At 35.9% G+C, this 20,553-nt stretch overlaps 1 protein-coding gene and 1 pseudogene across 1 annotated transcript; both read right to left on the bottom strand.

The window, feature by feature from the left end:
* Window positions 1-3,811: 3,811 nt before the first annotated feature.
* On the bottom strand, window positions 3,812-5,439 carry LOC143579875 (parthenolide synthase pseudogene; annotated as a pseudogene).
* Window positions 5,440-17,233: 11,794 nt separating this feature from the next.
* LOC143579874 ((E)-beta-farnesene synthase-like) lies at window positions 17,234-19,606 on the bottom strand. Its single transcript, XM_077063052.1, has 7 exons — window positions 19,484-19,606; window positions 19,109-19,400; window positions 18,602-18,980; window positions 18,197-18,415; window positions 17,961-18,099; window positions 17,610-17,861; window positions 17,234-17,548 (listed from the first exon to the last, which is right to left on the bottom strand). The coding sequence occupies exons 1-7, from the start codon at window positions 19,604-19,606 to the stop codon at window positions 17,234-17,236; spliced, it is 1,719 nt and encodes a 572-aa protein (XP_076919167.1).
* Window positions 19,607-20,553: the final 947 nt, after the last annotated feature.

The raw sequence follows: 20,553 nt of genomic DNA, 5'->3' as shown, positions 1-20,553 counted from the left end.
TAGCGGATAGTGGAGCCACGCATACTATACCTAGATCTAAAAAATATTTTTATAAACTGAAACCAACAAAAGGGATCATCAATACAATATCAGGTCCTACAAACTTGATATAAGGAGTGGGAAAAGCTAATTTAGCATTACCAAATGGTACAAAGCTCAAAATAGAAAATGCTTTATTTTCCCCAAAATCAACAAGAAATTTGTTGAGTTTCAGAAACATATATTATAATGGATATAATACTCAGTCAAAGACTGTTAGTAATTTGCACTAAAGGTAGGATGAACACAATGATGCATCTAAAATTTATTGCCTCCTACTTATATTGAAAGGAAGAATTTGTCTAAAATCTCTACAAAAAAAAATTATTTTTCCTACAAATGGCATTTCACAATTATTTTTACCATTATTACTAAAAATGTATCTCAACGTTCTATCCAAAGCTCCAAATGCTAGTTTATAAGTCATAGGTGACTCGTCCCATATAATTACATTTGTTTTCTTTACTAACTGAGTAGCGTCAATGTCTATGTCAGTCTTAGAAATTCAAAAAATGAATATATAAATACTTCGTTCTAACAAATGTTGGATTTTAATATTTCGTAATAATAATTATGTTAGTAATGTGACAAGTGCCACTCTTAACTTTTACTTTTATTATAAAATCAATCGTACTATAATGGAAAACTAATTTCGTCTCTCTAAAATGAGGTCGATTTTTTTTTAATTCTTTTGAGATCATACAAATAAGAGACCCTAGAATATAGGATTGCAATTGTTTACGGTACTACCATGAATTATTGTTATTAACAGACCTTGACCTTGAAAGATTTTCTTGGTGTTGAATATATAATACCTTGCATTTTGGAAAATTAGCAATTGTGATATTGTATTTAGGATTTTGTATATAACAATTTAATTTTACAAGTGGACTTTGCATGCATGCTGGATCTTGACTGCCTTGGGTTTAATGTAAAGGTAATGCCGATTATTTTCAGTCACGTGCCACCATATGATGTTGCTCAAATATTTTAACACATAAAATGTACGTAACCGATCTAAACTTTTGAAAACATCGTTCTCTTTGATACACAATTCAATTTTTTATGTTTTAGACTTCTACATAATTTGTAATTTAAAGTTACGTACATCCATGTAACATTACAAGAAAAATTATACTAAGGTAGCGTTTGGTATGCAGCAATGGAGGACGGAATGGAATGATCCATTGCGAGGGAACGGAAAATAGTGTGTTTGGTTGACCAAAGGAATGGAATGACCCATTGCCTTGTCCATTCCATTCCTTCTAAAATACCTCAATTTCATTCCATCCATACCCTATGTGTTTTTTTCATTTCATTCCCTTCTTCACCCTACATCACCTCCACCACCCTCCCACCACCACCACCCAACATCACCACCCACCACCGCCGCCGCCACTGCCACCAGCCACCACCATCTTCGTCCACCTCCGCCCATCGCCGCCACCACCACCGACCTCCACCAACCATTGACATCGGTGCCAGCCACCCAGCACCGCCAGCCGCCCGCCGCATATATCAACTATCGCCCCACCAACACACATGCCGTCCACCGTCACCGCTGCCCACCACCTGTCACACCCCGACCAAAGGCGGAACATGCCGGGGCGTAACGTATTGATTGGACAGTAGCTCAAAAGACACTACTTAAAGTGACAATAATTATTTAATTCATTAATATCAAAACAAGTACACAATTATAATAATCAAAACAATTACATCATATTTATTGTTTGGATAAATATCCTAAGGTAAAAACTAATATCTTAAATCTTGATCAATGTAAATTACTTGTACTTGTAGCATGTATAAAAATAGAGTTTGTCAACACGAATGTTGGTGAGAATTCATAAGTTTTAGTTGAGATACATATATAGATAAAAAAACCACAATTCCTATATTAATGATGAGTATTGCAATTCCTATGAAAATGTGAACAACTATATAGATGTGGACCCGTTCTTATTGATACGAAATCAAAGTACTTGGGTAAATGTATGATCATACTAGATGAGGATGAGATACCAACCACCAAACATAAAATAAACAATTAAGCACATAGAACATTATCATAGAGCATGCAATAATTACACATAAACATATCTTAAATTGTGTTATGAATAGATAAGTAAATAAAAAATGAGTAGTTTAAATAGGGTATACATGCCACCCCAAAAATATAAAAGATGAAAAAGGAGGATATGTAAACTCACCTGATAAGTTCTAAACGGTCCGCAAGAAACGTTCTTAAGGTTGTAAGGTCGTCCAGGTGAAGGCTTAAATGACGAAGTGCAAATACCAAGAGAGAAAACATTTGCTTTGAGAAGTAAACGTTGTGGGAACGTATGATAACCATGGTGGTTTAGAATCTAATTCCTTTTTTTTTATTTTACTAACGGTTGAAAGGAACAATATTTTATGACTTATTCGTTAGAGTATTTTCAATAACCAATAATGTTTATCGTATTTAAGACGGTTTGTAATCTTTATAACTCATCTTCATAAAGACATTAATGAATTAAACATTATTTTCATAAATGGTCTTTCTTTTAGAATAAAAAAAATATGTATAAATTATTAAAACGTATATAAAGTGTGGAAATAAAAATATTCTGATTCAAATACAAATTAAAAAGACAACGTGTTGCATGATTTGTTAATTTAATTTTATTATTTCTATAATAATAATAGAACGTGCAGATGCATGTGAGAATATTTATAATAATAATAATAATAATATTTTAATAATGAAGATAAACAAAGACATCTACAAGGTGTCTTGGATTAACCCACAACCCAGTTTTTAAAACTCTTTCACAGTTTATGTTTAAAAAAATTCATTCTTGTTATGTTAAAATGTAAACGGTAGAGCTTCTTATTAAGAACAAGATAAGCAGAAATGGTGCGTTTAGTTTACCTCGAGTCGGTGCTCAAACCACTAACGGCGTAGCCCGCCGAAAAAGAACACGCGGCGGTGGCTAAAACTAAGGGGGTCGGTTTAGTGAGGGGAAAGGATTTGTGAGTGCGGTGTCCTTAGAAACATATGATTTTAAAGGGCGTTAGACAAATTTGGTAAATCCTGGAATTTAAGCATCAATTTGAGCCGGAGTTAGTCAATATTATCGCGTATGGTGACGTAATATGTTGTTTATGCCATTATAGGATTGATAATTACCAAAAAACTCAAGTGATTTGCGGATCAAAAGAATCATAAGTTCTAACGTTTAAACTTTGTTTTTGGTATGAAAATTGGTGTGATTAGTGCCAAAAGGTTTCCATAGTAAAAAAAAACCCACAATGTACTTGTGTTTTAAGGACCCACTTTTGTATATTCATGCAATTGCTCGACTTTTACTTATCCAGGGTGTTGCGCGTATTTTTTTTATGGCTTCTCCACCAACTCTGTTGTGATATTGGGGTTTATAACTTACACATCAGTAAAATCATTTGATCAAAACTCGCATTTAACACAACAACATTAGATGTCTAAACCCTTTTGTAACATTTAACATCTAAACCCCAGGTAAGCTAACTAGTTTGCTAAACAAATAAGGAGCCTTGATCAGCATAAACTAGCAAGCTGCCAAGCAGCAAGATGTAGAATAAAAAACCATACAGAAAACCTGACTAGCTAGTTAACATGGCCAAATTATCAAAGGATCGATACAATACGTAGACACATGCACGCAAACACATTAATATTTCCAGCACATAAAATGTTTGTGCTTCATTATTTAAGTTGTTGCATAAAGATGAAATCATGTTTGACAATTTAATTGTTTTTTATAGGGTACTTGATAACGGGTACGAGGAAAAGGGGATCTTTCTTTCTCAAAACCGGGTTACCCGCTTCTTCCACTTTCAAATCTTCAATCTTCATTCCACTTGGAAGCTTCCAATCAAACCAGTAAAGAAGGTTTGCGATCACGAACTCAATATTTCCAGGAGCTATGTTCTTAGCTGGACAGGACCTTCGGCCACCTCCAAATGGGAGCATCTCAAACCTATCACGTCCAAAATCAATGTCAGGATTCGTAAACCTCTCCGGATAGAACTCATCCGCATTCTCCCCCCATGTACTTGGGTCTCTTGCTAGCCCCCAGGCATTGGTTAGAACAACCGTATCAGGAAAGACATCATAACCACCAATTCGGGTATGATTTAAGCTTGCATGTGGAATCAAGTACGGGGCGGGCGTGTGAACTCTGAATGACTCCTTCACCACCATTTTCAAGTATATCATTTTTCTGGTATCCAGTTCTTCTACCTTTTTTATTTGATCTCCCATGCAACTTCGGATTTCACTTTGCAGTTTTTGCATCACTCTAGGATTTCTAATGATCTCGAACATCACCCATGTCAACGCGAGAACTGTTGAGTCGATCCCCCCCGTAATTATGTCCTGATCAAATGTTATCAGTTAAGTATTATATATGAAAGTAAATGTTGTAAAATAACTAATGTCCGGCTTACCATCACAAGAGCTTTTAAATCTGAAATGCTCGGTCGATAGCAGGAGCCGGAAGCATCGTCTTTGCTTTTGGAAAGCATGTCAAGTAAAGTATGGATAAAATCTTTGTCATCCTCACACTGTTCTTCAACTAGTTTATTTTTGAGATGGTCATCAATGATTGCGTCGATGAACGTATCAAGATTTCTAAAGCCCTCATCCAGTCTACGATTCCATCCACTAAGTTGGTCAATAAAATAACCTAACCATGGAAAGGAATCACCGACTGATCCATTCAGTAATTCGATGGTTTCATCAAGCATAAACTCCAATGACGGACCCTTTAGCAGTTGGAGCTGTTCTTCGTAGCTCTTACCAAACGCCACCATACACACCTTTTGCTTCACTATTTCTAAGAACATACTGCTTAAATTCACCACCTTGTTTGGTGGATTTAAGGACAGAGATTGGATTACACGCTCCATCTCTGTCACTAACACACAGTTAGTCAGTTTAGCTTTCTTCGGACCGAGGAACTCAGTCACCAAAATCTTGCGCATCTCCCTCCAATGATCGCTATGCGGCGAGAAGGCAACATCCTTAAAGTTGTATGCTAGTCGTTTGGTTGCCTGGAAACGTCCGCGGGAACAAAAATTATGATCTTGAGTTTTTAAGACTTGTTTGGCCATTTCAGGAGAAGAGATGACAAGGAAGGGTTTTGAGCCTATATGGATTTGCATAACAGGGCCATATTGTTGGGAAAGTTGCCATAGGGCCTTATGACGAGGCTTACCAAGCAGTTGGTGCAAGTTTCCAAGTATAGGAAGTTTTGGAGGGCTTGGGGGAAGCTTAAACTTGGATGACCTATTGGATCTTAGGGTTCGGTATACAAGAAATATGCAAAAGGTGGAGAGGACTAATAATATTGCCCATTCAGTGAAGTGGGCCATGTGATTAGTTGGTTTAATTTGGCTAGTTGTGAGTTACTCCAATGTCTATTTATAATCATCGGCAGATCTAGATCGACTAGAGATCTAGATTGACTAGGGATGACAATGAAACTCGAATCCGAAGGTAATACCTAAAACATGACATATATAATTGCGACTGGTAAAAACTTCCTATTAGGGTTTGGGATTAGTTTTGAAAATTTTAACGGGTTTGAATTTCTAAAATACCTGATTACCCGGCCCGACCACCCGATAACATCAACCTATTTACCTGATTATATAGCCGATGTACCCGACGTAACTTTATATAGATTAAAAGTTTATTTATATCCCTTTAATTTAGTATTTTTTTAAGGTTCTTCAGTTCTATCTGTAAATTTTACGTTAAACTATCTTGTTAATAATTTATACCAAAACTTTTTAAGTTATTATATCAAGATCCAAAAATCAATTAATCTAACTGTCACACACACCTACCTCCCAGCTTATTCTAAGTGTTTTGGAAAATTATTTTGTCTAAAATCTCTACCAAAAGATTTTATGAAAGGAAGAAAATTATTTTGTCTAAAATCTCTATCAAAAGATTTTTAGGTTATTATATCAAGATCCAAAAATCAATTAATCTAACTGTCACACACACCTACCTCCCAGCTTATTCTAAGTGTTTTGGAAAATTATTGTCTAAAATCACACACACCTACCTCCCAGCTACTTATATTGAAAGGAAGAATTTGTCTAAAATCTCTACCAAAAGATTTTATTTTTCCTCCAAATGGCATTTCACACTTATTTTTACCGATGTAGCGGTGTATGCCTAAATGCAACCGGTGTTAGTACGTTTGTAATCTACGGAATGTGCGTAACCCGAAGATGATATGCATTTCACGCGGCTTCGTACGGATGTGTAACCAGTGCCAGTAAGCGCGTCACATAATGCCTATACGCGAGAAACCCGGTATGTATAAAAAACACCATCCATGTAACTGATGCTTGAGCGCGCGGTAACTGGTGGCGACAAGCAAGAAGCAAAGATGAAATGTATAGTAATTTCAAAACTTGGTCCGTTTTGACGGACATGTTCCGACCCGAAAATGTTTTAAACCGATGCCCGTTTTGACATGAACCCTTTCGATCTAAACTCATCCCGACATGAACTAAATTAACCCTTTTTGTATTAACCTGTTCCAACACCATTAGCAGAACATGTCCGACCCGCTGTCGGTAATAAATGATCACGCGACATGTTAGTTTTTTAAAAATTAATAAACTATAGCAATACTATACTCAAATAAAAGAGAATAAAATGCTCGTTTTTATGGTGTATTTTTTTTGAAAAAATATTAACATGTGAAAAAGTTACGGCCGTTAAAAAGTCGTGGGGTAGGTGGTTTATAATTAGGGGGAAATGTGTAACTATTTAATATATTAACAAAACTTGATTGAAGTTAAAGTACTATTATTGTATATTATTTTGGAATAAGCAAAGAGTATTTTACCCCTAATTTCTTAAAACTATATGCATTGCTACTTGTACTATACGCAACAAGAGTGGTACCTCTTAAAATTTAAGAGGTCTCCCACTCTTATATTATATATAGTATAGATATAGATTATTACTAAAAATATCTCTCAATGTTCTATCCAAAGCTCCAAATGCAAGTTTATAAGTCACTAGGTTACGTACCCGTGTGCAACAAGCATCAGCCGTCACATATTGTATCTAGATCTGTCCGGCCGAAAAAAAGCCGGAATCCGATGACTTGCTTCCGGAAAAACGGCTTCCGGCCACAGAGCCATCACCCTCCATCATTTTCGCCGCCAACATTTTCACAACCGGCTGCCTTCATTTAACCATTCGCCGGAAACACGAATCCGGCAACACCACCATCGTCGGCTTCTTTCACTCCACCTCCGGCCACTCTAGCTGCCACCGCCGCTATTAAGCTCGCCGAAAAAACGAATTCCGGCCAACCACTCTCCGCGGCCCTCTTTTCTTTCTTACTTTCTTTATTTTTTCTTTCACCACGGCCACCACTCGACGCTACGGCCGGAAAACCGCAACCACCACCAATACAGCCAGAAAACGGTTCCCAAAACGTCCGGATCAGGCACTTGTAGATCTCGAACATCCGGATCTATAAGGAGATTGCTTCAAACACGCTTATTTCCCACTTTATTTCCAAGATCTTCAAACTTTATTTTCAAAACTTCAACGGGTTTTAACGTCTCGGTTCGGGTAATAGCAGAAATAGAACCCGAATATCAAGAGGAAAGTTGAATCATAATATTCGACCCACACCGATACCAATTGTAGGTCCCAAAACAACCACCGAATAGTTTTGCTCCCGATAAACGTGTCGAGAAGGGTGCGGTAAATCAAACGATTGAACATAAATAATATAAAGATAAAATAAAGGAACGATCTCGTTGTCGGTTAAAAGATTGGGGGGTGTTTGGGATTCCTTATTTTACCTCCTTACACCTTATTTAAAGCATAAGGTATAAGTTACAATGTTGTAACTTATACCTTATACACTCACAAAACCCAACTTTCCCAAACACCTTATAACATCACCCATAAGTTATAAGCTATAAGGAGCAAAAATAAGGAATCCCAAATAGCCCCTTGATATATAAAAGATAGAACCAACCCACCTAAGGTGAGCTCCCCTTGGATGGTGATTTACACCTTACAAACACACATAAAATAACAACTAAAATCCTATTTATAACCAAACTAACATTCTAGAAGATCTTCTCCCCGTTGAAGCTCAACGTGCATCCCGAAGCTCTCGTTTCGTGTCCGGTTTCCTCTTCAGCTTTAATTATTCACTTGACCATTAATACATAATGGGTTTCGTAATTTGATATCGCAAGTCACACTTTTTGGTCTTACACCACCAAAAATATGCACGACAAATTACTAAATTTTGTAATTTGATAGTTGGAATTGAACTCCAATTTTCACGGATTAAATCCATAACTTTTTATCATATATTTTGAAGCTTCTTTAAGTTTTAGGAACCTATCATTACAATAGAAATGAATCACAATCAACAATCAAATGAAGATTTTGAAAATATTAGCTAGGCATATGTTATATCAAGAAAATGAAGCTCCAAATATAAATAGCATATCTAACCGCTACAACAATATCACCTGCAATATACACAACCATAAAACAAAAGCTATAAATCTGATATTTCGAATCGAGGGACCAAACCTGCAATTCCGTAATCAACTATACCCTGCGAACAACATATGAAAAGAATGGAGCTATAACCGAAATCCTGTCACAGCACCAACGTCCTTAATTATATCTCTCAATTCCGTCTTTCGTTTGCTTTCGATATATTAGTTTATACATGGATGGGTTGTACAGAATCACTGAATTACCTACTGATAGGTTAAATACCATAAGGTCACTAAATTACCTACTGATAGGTGAAATACCATAAGGTCACCTGCAATAGAATGAATGCACAACAACAACATTAATACCACATCACCTGATGTCTAAAGGTCACCTGTAATAGGACATTAATTTAAAGGGTGGCTAGGGGGGGTAGGGTTTGGCTGCCTTGTCCGGAGACCGGAATAGTGGTGTCATTACCAACAATAATATTGTGTAAAATACCCGAACTAAAAGGAGATTGGAAGTTACCTGGGTTATTTGCAGTGACGAAGCTTGAACTAAGACACCGGGGGAGCCGGACTCAAAGTGTATACAAAACTTCACAAAAGATGGGGGGCTGGGCTCAAATTTTTGGCCGAAAACGGCTAAATTTACACCACGTATAAAAATTTTCGAACGAAAATGGATAAATTTACACTACTACGCAAAAAAACCGGGGGTGGGGACCCCGGCCCTAGCTAACCTTCGCCCCTGGTTATTTGTCATGTGAGATGTAGCGCCGATGTCCATCATCCATTGATCCAACGGGTTTAATGACATCGTGTAAAGAGCATGTTCAATGTTGGTAGGGGCAGAAGCATCCGCATATGCTTGATTAGGTCAAGGCCCAAGTAAACCGGCTACAAGATTAGCTTGTTGAGAATGAGGCTGTGGGTTATCCGACCACGTGGTGTATTTGTTTTCCATGGTGATTCATCAAATTGCGAGATGGGTAAAACAAGGAAGGATGTGAGGCAGAAGGTAGGGATCGAAGAATAGGCCGCAAGACATAGAGGCGGCTAGTTTTTGGAGGCTTTTGATACCATGAAAGAGTTATTTACAATTGATAATTGGCTTCTCAATCGTAGACAGGCATAATCTTTACCAAGGGGTGAATTGTAATCAGTGACCACCACTGATACAACAAGCAGTCTTAATCGTGGTGACCGAAGGGATTACGGAGCTGTAACATATGCGTTGTGTTCCCGAGTTAACTTAACGAGGAAAAAAAGGAAAGGAAATCCTCTCTCTTTTCCTTTCATTTCCTTCAAATTCTTTCCATTTTGGAAATAAAACAGTCACCCTTTAAAACCTCACATTTCTCCCATTTTTCCTTTCCTTTCTCCTCTTAAATGAAACTTGGGAACACAAGTTTTTAACTTTCCTTTCCTTTCTTTTCATAAAAAAAAACTTTGGAACACACCCATCTATATCTTTCCATCCATTTCCTTTCATTTCTCCTCTTAAGTGGAACTCAGGAACACAACGCACATGCAAGATTACAGTTATGGTGGTGGTGTGAGTGGGAACAATAGATGGACTCAGGGTTAGCCCAACTTCATTAAAAGCCCAAGCTAGAATTTTGGACCTCTAATTTTTGGAGGTCTCCATCTAGAAATATAAATATGCATACATGGTATATATAGTATTTCTACGGAAAAGTTTACAACAACTTGTGTTAGCTTAGTAGCATAAGAAGTACTTAAGTTATGGTGTTGCGTTACTTAGTGGCCTTAACTTCAATTGTGCTAAAAGTAAATATTGATAGAGAACTCTTGTTTTTATAACTTCACTTCTAAAGTTAGATGAATCTATATAAATAAAGTTATTGTCGTATAAAATGACACCCTAAATAGAGAAATCTGCGTTTTATCTTCCTGGTATATTGACCAATTCGACAGGTTTGACACTGAAAATGATTTTGCGAATTATGAACCACTGTGAAATTTCGACGGGTCAATCTGTACCAAACCGTTAAATATTTTCGTTAAAGGCTGTTAAGATGGAGGGTGTTTTGGTCATTTTACAAATGAAAATTTGGCGATAAAAATGTGCCATTCTGTTTTTAATTTTTTTTGAAAGCTTGGAACACCAAGTTGACGCTAAAAATGGCAGTCCGACCACTGGGTATTTTTTTCTTCCCTGCTTCCACCGTAAGATTACCCACCTTCCTCTTCTTTTCCTTTCTTTCTTACCCACATCTTCTTCCTTACCCACATAAACTTACCCACATTATATAATCCACCATCTGCTTCCTTTCTTCCTTACCCGAACCCGTAGCCCCCGTAGCCCCTCCACCGTATCTCCGGCTCAACGTCTATGACTCCCGTGTCTCCGGCTCACCGTCTCCGGTTCCCCGTCTCCGTCTCCCGTGTCTCCGGCTCCCACCGTCTCCGGCACCCGCTCCTTCAAGATGGTTCTAATAGTGAATGTGAACTTCAATAGGGCTCTTTTAGGAGTCCCAATCGAACTCAATCTCCGGATTGAGTTCCGTATCCGAGAGATCACGGGTTGGTTTGTGGTCGACTTAGCCCGCCATAACCAAATAAACTTCCATCGTACGTGGAATTTTGGGTCGCGTCTCCGGATGCTACCCTTATAAAATCCCGAAGCTTATAATTCGGGTGAATAATTAATTATTAGGTATATTATGTATGTGAAATCCCGAAGTTTCGGGTGATTTGATATATTTATTTTGTGTTCGTGTTATATATATAAAAAAATGTTTGTGTTAATGTGTTCGGGTTGGGTTCGGGTGGTTGGGTTCGTCGTTTTTTAACAAAAAAGTTTGTTAAAAAACGAGCCGTTTCGTCGTTTTTGAACCAAAAGTTTACTAAAAAACGGGCTGTTTCATCGATTTTTAACAAAAAGTTTGTTGAAAAACGACCCGTTTCGTCGTTTTTGAACCAAAAGTTTACTAAAAAACGACCCGTTTCGTTGTTTTTGAACCAAAAGTTTACTAAAAAACGGGCTGTTTCGTCGTATTCGGACTCGTTTTGATTTTTTAGAAAAAATTGGCCGTAAATACGTTTAAAAAAACCCGATCCTAGAAATAATGCAAATATTATATACAACATATACATACAGAGCATATATACACAATATATATATACAACATATATATACGGCATACATACTGAACATATATACAACACACATATACAGCACATTCTGTATATACAAGAAACTATTTCAAGTGCTTAATATATATTACATATTGTATAGTTTGATTAAATAGTAGTTCAGTTCAACTGGTTGGTGTTGTTTGTTGTTAAATCGGGGGTCGGGGGTTCGAACCCCACCCACTACATGAAATTTGATATTTAGTTTTAGGTTTAATTATAGACTCATGGGTAAAAGGGTAATTTCACCGTTTTTTGTCACTCAACTCACGGTCAACTGACGGCAAGGAGTCAGATTAACCCGCTGAAATTTCACAGTGGTCCATAATTCGCAAAATCATTTTCAGTGTCAAACCTGTCGAATTGGTCCATATACCAGGGAGACACAATGCAGATTTATCCCCTAAATATGTAACATTACCATATTATTTACTCGTGATTTGTTGTTTTATTAACGGACCCAACTCATTTAATGTCAAAATGTAGTTATAAATTGGCAACCAACGTTATTTTGTAAAAACATATTTACATAGTTTCTAAATTGGTTTGATTCTAATAAGTTTCTAGTATGGTCAAATAAAAAGAATAAAAACTAAAAACCCACAATTTCTTGAAAAAGGGGCCCCAATATTTTTATTTGTTTAATTTAGGTCTCTAAAATCGTTGAGTCGGCATTGAATGAACTACCCTAATTAGCTAGTCGCATTTTAGCATTTATTACTTCAACTAACATGTGGCGTCAAGCCTCTCTTTTATCTATAGTTATAATGTAATGTGAATGTGCTTGGTATTATGATGCAACCTTGGGTACTATCACATAATAAAATTAAGCTAACACATAATTAAGTGGCACATGAATTACAGTTCTTTTGCTATTGGTTTGAAGTGATGCCAACACTGAAAAAGTCATAAATTAAATATATGAAAATTTCTATGATTTTACAGTCGTCTTATAAACGTTTCCCAAACAAAACCAGGCTAGTTGTTGTAACTTGAAACAAATCTCCTTTGATCGATCTTACTACTACAAAAACACTAACTCAAAAACAAGTAAACAAAAGATCAACCCAGCAAATTAATTAACACATGCATGCATCAATATTTAAGGGGACAAAAAGTTCCCCAATGTTACAAATTATGTTGTGAGTGTTGGGTCATGCAATTCTACCATAGTGTAGCACCATAAGATGGTCCACTGAGGCCGCGGTGGAGTTTATAAACACAACATCCTTCCTTGGCCTATTCCATATGTTATCTCTTACATGTTGCAGGCTCAAAAACGGAAAAAGTTGTTGTCCTTTACATCTTATTTCTGTCTGCTTTCATAAATATAACCAAGGAGAATCATGTAATTAGTAGCAAAATTTAATGATGGTGGTGAACATGAAGCTAGTAAAGAAGATGCACAAGTATCTGATGTACAATTACATTATCATTGCGTATGCATGAGGTAGGGGTTTGTCATGGGATTATGGATGGTGGGTCCTACCCATACATCTAACTCGGCTCAAAAGGAAGCTACTTTTTGTCTTTTCATACCTAGGACCCAATAACGTAACTTGCCATTCACACACACAAAAAACATAAATGATTTATTCGTATTGTTACAAAGGGATCCTAAACTGATTTATTAGCTTTATATGTAGAGAGTTCACAAGCTACATATTTAAAATATTTGGGAAAATGATCAAAATGTTTATTTGGTTGGTTAATGTTAGACCTAATGTCTATGTAATCTATTGATTTTTAACATGTTAACCCTAAAACTAGTTGACTCCCACTTTTTATTTAATCATTACTTGATGGTAAGTATTACCAATTAGATTCTAACACATGTCCAAAAGATCTCGTCAGAAACCAAATAATCTCATCGAAAAGGGAAAAAACTGTCAAAAGTCAAAATAATCTCGTGGGAAGACAACATAAATCTCGCCAGACGCCAAAATCGGCTCTAACAGTTTCATAAAAAATAGTGACACGATGGTTTTTTGACGCATCACATAATTTGATCGGTTAAAAGCATGTTTAGGGTTGAGTTGAAAACAATTTATTGTCTTATTGGCTTGAAAACACCTTAAACGCATATTGGCTCGATGGAACTTTTAGGGCATGTTTGGGATTTAATTTGAAAATTGTTTATTGACTTATTGGCTTGGTTTTTCAAAAAGCCAATAAGTTAAAAAAAATATTTGGCAAACACAAAAGTCCCTTTTATTTTTGTATTTTAAATGGTTAAAAAAACTGTTTTCAAAAAGTCACGAGAACTCGTCTTGAAAAGTCCAACAGTTTTCAAACTAAATCTCAAACATGCCCTAAAAATTTTATCGAGTAATGATTAAATAATGATCAGGTCACCAGAATTTATGGTGAACATTTTTTAAAAATTGATCAATTAAATGAAAATTTTGTCAACATCAACCGATCAAAAGTAACATCTTGTTAATTATTCCAATATATGCAATATAAACCTATATATACCATGGTTGATAAAAATGTTGAATGGGCTTCACCTTCCGCCACGATCGATACTTTAATAATTAGACCGCAATCATCATGCAGCCATTAGACTAATTTCTAATAATTTATCACGTACGTAACTTTATTAATTCTTTAGACCAAATGCCGAGGAATATTAATATATACTTCTATTCTCAATTGCTTTATTTTGTATCCAAAATATACAAATATATCATCATCATCATCATCATCATCATCATCATCATCATCATCATCATCCACCAATATCATGCCCGTCTCTCTCTCCAACCATCCATTCCATCCCACATGTGCCAAACTTTATATATGTAAAATCAAATGACATTCTTCTAATCTAAGAAAATGAAATGGTGCCTTCTTAAGAAAATGAAATGCAAGTATTCCGTTTGAAAAATGACCCCACAAGTATTCCGTTTGATGTACTATAAATACCCTTTAGCTCATGAGAATTAGGGTAAGTAAAGGCGAGGGAGAACTCTATACTTAAGGAGTGAGATCAATTTGTTTGTCATTCATGTATTCTTAGTAGAATGATGAGCCAATTAATGACACGCATTTAAGATCAATAACATATGATTGCACAATTAGAATAGCTTTAATCCAACATTTTGTTAGTTATCTGATAGCATACAACAAAGTAACTAAATAAGTGTGCTAGTTATTCAAAATTAAGGTTTTCATCTTCAGTTGGTCATACCCAAGTATGTTTGCTAGCAATTCAACATCAAGGTTTTGATCTTCAGATGTCCAACTAAGAATAGTTGACCTGTGCATGTCAATTCCGGCCCGAGACCTAGGCCAAAACACCCGAGCTTGCTGTCCCATTTGAAATACTGTTTTGGCAGCCACCATCACTACAATTGGAGCTATTTGGTTAACTTTTCTGACCCATAAAACCTACTATGCGGCTGTCAAACACCTCAAATCGCACGACATGATATGACCTTGTAACCGAACACAAAATCATGATGTTACCACCTCCAGCTTCTCAACACCCTGCAAAATTCCAAAAGTTGTTTAAGTTAACTTTATATTTCATAAGCTAAACACAAACATACATATACACAATTGGTGATTCTTTTCCTAGCTAGCATATGAAATACTTTTCTCTTTGGAACTATTGTTTGTACTCATAATTATGATAATTCCAAGTCCAAAAGTTGAAGGTCTAATAAAAAACAGGCACTAAGCAAATGGACACAAATCCTTTCCCTACGACTACTGTTTTACTCTATTTACTAAGGTGCTTTATAAAGTATTAAGCCGATACAAAAAGGTGTAAGAATTTAAAAGGAACTCGGAAGCTAATGAAATACAAAACAGAGCAGCTTACAAACATAGCAGCAGATTGTGGTTTGATGCTCATAAAAGCCTAAATAATGAAAATGCTAATTTAATATACAAATGAAAGCAATAAAATACAGTAATTACTAAATGTAATGTAATATGCAGCCATTAATTGAATTAAATCTTGCAGTTATAACTTATAGTTAAATGTATTTTTGCAGATTCACTGGATTACATTTAAACAGAAATGTGAAAAAAACTAAATCAACATTCAAATTTGTAGTTGACTGTCACCATTAAAAGCAGACGGCAAATGAGAGAGATGAATTGAGTATGCTGGTTTTATGTTAATTTCTAACCAACCGTAAGTAATTACTTTGAAAAGTAAATAATAATAATAATAATAATAATAATAACCATTTGGAACCTTGCCTTGTTTATGTTAATTAAACTGATACAAAAGGTATATATGGGCTTTGGTGCTAGGAAATTTACATCTAAAAGGTCTTGTAGTCTCAGCCCCAAGACTCAAGCCGGTTAGGACTCTTGGTAGCAGAGGTGCAAAAAAAAACCCGAACTCGGAACCGTACCAAAAAAAAATACATGGAACTGGTTTTTTTTACCCGGGTTTTTAATACCCAAACTCGTACACGACCCTACCCGTAGGGTACGGATAGGGTATGCATTTCAGTACCAAAACCCGTACCCGGAACCGGACCCGATTAATACCCGGTAATACCTGAAAACCGGAACCGGCTCCATACCCGAAACCGGGTTTTTTCAAATACTTGAAAAAAAAACCTGAAAAATACCCGAATATACTCCGAAAAAGGGCAATTTCTTAAAAAAATCCAATCTATACCCGGAAAAAAGCTTGAAACCCCCGAAAATAGGGTTTTTTAATACCCGAAAATAGGGTATTCAAATACCCAGTTTTAGAATAGCCGGTTCTATACCCGACCCGAACCCGATGCATAGGGTATGGTTTTTGGAAACAATACCCGGACCCGACCCGGGTATTGCCAATACCCGATTTTTCAATACCCGGTTACATACCCGAAACCGGGTATTTGAAAAACCCGATTTGTGCACCTCCACTTGGTACTTGGTAGTCTCATCATGATACTATTACATAGGGCCGTCCAACTGCTTGCCACTCGAACTCGCTCGCCGCTCGATCGGTAATTGCTAGGAAAATGCTCGCTCGATTGGAAACGAGCACAGGTTTGCTCGGTTCGGTTTGGCTTGAATTTTAATTTGTTTTATATATAATTCTATATGAAAAAATATCAAATATAGAAATATATAGACTACACACATAAAATATAAGTATACAATTATTTAAACCATTTAATTTAATTACCTTGTTTGAGTTATTATATTTATTATTTTCTTTTCTTTTAATCACATTCTCCCTTTTATGCATCAGTAACCCTAAACTCTCTAACCTAAAGCATCGTTCTCTAATTCATTCTATTACGTTATACCAAACAGATCTTGAGTCTCCGTTAAGAAACTCTAGAATTGGATCAACTATTACTCATTAACATAAATGAAAACGACAATTACATTACCAAATAACTATATCATAACACGAGCAGAATACAAGAATATGGTTGGATTTATATATCCTATCACACATGCAACAAAGAAATGAAACATAAAGTATATCATATTACAATGATATTTGTAAACACCAACAAGTCAACAACCATCATGCATTTGATCTTGAATCTTCAACAGGTACAGGGTGGACCAAAATAGATTTAATGTGATTTACTATTTCTTTGTCGGCATGTGTGTAGCCGTCGTTGACTTTATAAAGGAGATCACACGCCCGTGCGTAGTTGATTATCGGTGTAAGCAGAGGGAATGGTATTTCAGTTGGCCTAAGAGAGTCTCTATTTATAACTTTCCATGCTTCTTCAACTTTATTTGATATAAATTCACACGCTTCTTTCTCGGTGGCACCGGTTTCCTTTTGGTAGCATTCAATGCTTGAAGCAACATGACCTCTTTCTTGTTCCTCCTAAATAAATCATCACATTATTACTACAATCATAACTAGAATAATTGTATGTGTTTAGCACCTTGTGTGTGGTAATGTCATCCATTAGTCTTAAAACCAAACATGCGGCTTTAACAATAGGAGGATATGCGGCGACCCACTTAAAGGTATCCTCATTGACCAAATTATCCGTCCTACCAACAAAAGCTCTCGCTATCATCACGCCATAGGTACAAGTCTTCACTGAAACAGATATGTACTCTTCCAGAGTCGGCATATAGCCCTCTTTTAACCATTTAGCTTCCAATAGGTTGTTTCGAATAATGTCTTTTGCCTAAAATTTATAACAGCTTATTTGTTTAGATAGACAAGCTAGAGTAACATTTATAATATAATTACGTATAGCGCAACTGATAGCAGATTCAAAACATACCATCTCAATCACATAGGAGATCTGGTATGCTTTTCCTTCCTTTGCAAGTGATTTCTCCATTTCTTGGTGATGATTCAAAAGTTCTTGATATATTAGTTTCATATATTCTGGAAGCAAATCTATGCAACTCATTGACCATCTAAATAATACAAAATTAACAAGGCAAAATTATATAAACAATAAATGAAGAGGGATTTCTTTGATAAAATTAAGATTAATTAATGCAATTCGCGTACCGTTCAACAGCATCAGTAAAGATCTCGAGTTCTTCATAGGTACCATAGTTATCATATGTGTCATCCAAAACGATCAACCACATGGAAGTCTTCATTAGGAAAATTCTTGTAAGAGTATGGTGAGGCTCGTAATAGACTCCCAGTATCCAAAAATAGCCTTCTATCAACCTGTCTCGAACATATGGTAGTTTTCGTGGCATGTCCAAGTCCTTCCACCATCTAACACCGATTTATACTAATTAGCCATATTGAAAACTCTATAAATATTGATACGGTTGGTCAAGCTAGCGATGAGGTCATGCTTTTAGTTGATTAGTATGTATGTTTGTTTAGCTTGATTAATTAAGGTAAAGATGAATTACATATAAGCCTACTAAGGTAAAAATAAAGTTGTGTGTTACGTACTTGCAAAGTTGCCTAAGCTCCTCCTTGTGTATTGATTGAAGCAGATTAAAATCAAATTTTGCAAGCTTCAACAAGGTCTCATTGTGAGAAGCTTCTTGTTGGTAAATAGGAATGTAACGCACGGCCTCCAGCCTTGGCAACCTTTTCCGGAGTGGTTGCTTTAGTGCTTGTTGTATTTGGGTTCTTAACAAAGAGTCACAAGAAGGATCCTTTGCAATGTTAGCAAGGTTAATTTTAGTGAACTCGAGGGCATAATCTAGTACCTTTTCGCCTTCCACACTCATATATGACGCTTCGTACAAAGCAAGCATTCCATGTGCATCTTCACATAAAGATTCCATGAAATTTCCCTTCTCATCCATGTGGTTCTTGAATACACCTGTGACATGCAAGTCCTGATCATCTTAGCTAGTGCTATAGTGCCCCATGCATCAACCAAGTGATATTGTTGTAAAAAAAATAAAAATAAATATCTAATGGATCTAAAGTAAACTTGAAACTACATACCAGATGAGATGTTGAAGCCTTGTTGTCGAAGGAGCCGGAACCAAAGAGAGATACTTTGTAGGTTGTTATGATGGACCCATTTTTCGCCATACGTAACATAGATATGTTGCAAGGCTTCCTCAATCTCCTCTTGGAAATGATAGGCAATGCCAAGGCGTTGGATTGCATCAATAAGTTGTATCAACTTTATATGTTGTGTTGACTCATTAGAGGAAGCTTTGATCACTAGCTCTTTTCTTACTTCTTCTTTGAGCTCTTCAATAACTTGTTTCTCCTTCACTAAATCTTTTGGCTGCATTAATTACAAAAGAACATAGAAGACATATAGATGATTTTCTCATTATAATTAATGGACAATATATTAACCGGTGATACACAGAGAAACCTCATCAGGTGTAAGAAACCGATCCCCCACATGCTAGCACTGAAATTCGTAGTGTGGCGTTTATCATCAGTAGTCGATGGTAGTAATAGTGATGAAGAAATGGAAGATGCCATTTTAATTTAAAAAAAAAAATTAATTATTACTCTATTAAGAGTGATAGATAGGTTATGAAAGCTTCTGAAATCAGGCGCACCAAATATATAGGCAAAACCACAAGGACAAACACATAGAAAACAATTTATACTAAATTATATACAAAAACATAAACGTGCCACTAATGTTATATTCATGGGATATAAAAATACCAAGTTGGTCATCACCAACCAAGAGTATATTTTTAGGATGATCTGCAAGAGTGTTAATTACTATTACTATTATTTCATTTATTTAATAATCCAAATTAATTATTAATCCTATCATATTTTCCATCTCAGTTTGTTAATTTTCCTTCTGTTTTATGGAGTATGTACTTGTTTCAATCTTGCTTTATGTGTGACTTTAGTTGAGAGGTAAAATGTTTGGTTGATGTGTTTTAATTAAAATATTTATGTTTGCAATGTGTTTAAATAGTACCCTATAATAAGTAGATACATATATGTAAATTCACCTGTAACAAAAGCATGCATATATGTATTTTTTGTTTGATCAACAGAGAAAAGAAATACATTAAAAAGGAAAATAGCAAGGAGGTGTGAAAGTACAAAACATAGACAACTTGAAATACTAAGTGCAAACAAGCAACGACCAAAACAAGACAGCTCTAGCTACCAAAGTTGTCTGCAAAACACTCCAAATAGATCACCCTTACACCTATCCCAAGGCTAGTTACTCCATATGGGTCTATGACAATCCAACAAAAAAATGTGAACCTTAATCTCAACTATGTTCTCGTCTTCAATTTTTTATTGTTGCACACCAAGTCGTTACGCGCTTTCCATAAGATCCAAGAAGACAAACGATTGCAAGCAAGCCTTTTCTTTGTTTTGCGTAATCCGGATTTATGAACCAATATAATGCGATCTACATTGAAGAAACACCGGTCGAACCCCAGACAGATTAC

This window comes from Bidens hawaiensis, unplaced genomic scaffold (assembly GCF_021521415.1).
Source record: "Bidens hawaiensis isolate Kalapana, Puna unplaced genomic scaffold, B.hawaiensis_p1.1 tig00030046_1, whole genome shotgun sequence".
NCBI classification, from domain to species: Eukaryota; Viridiplantae; Streptophyta; class Magnoliopsida; order Asterales; family Asteraceae; genus Bidens; species Bidens hawaiensis.
The sequence above is the reverse complement of the archived record's forward strand: the minus strand, read 5'-3'. Positions and strand labels throughout refer to the sequence as shown.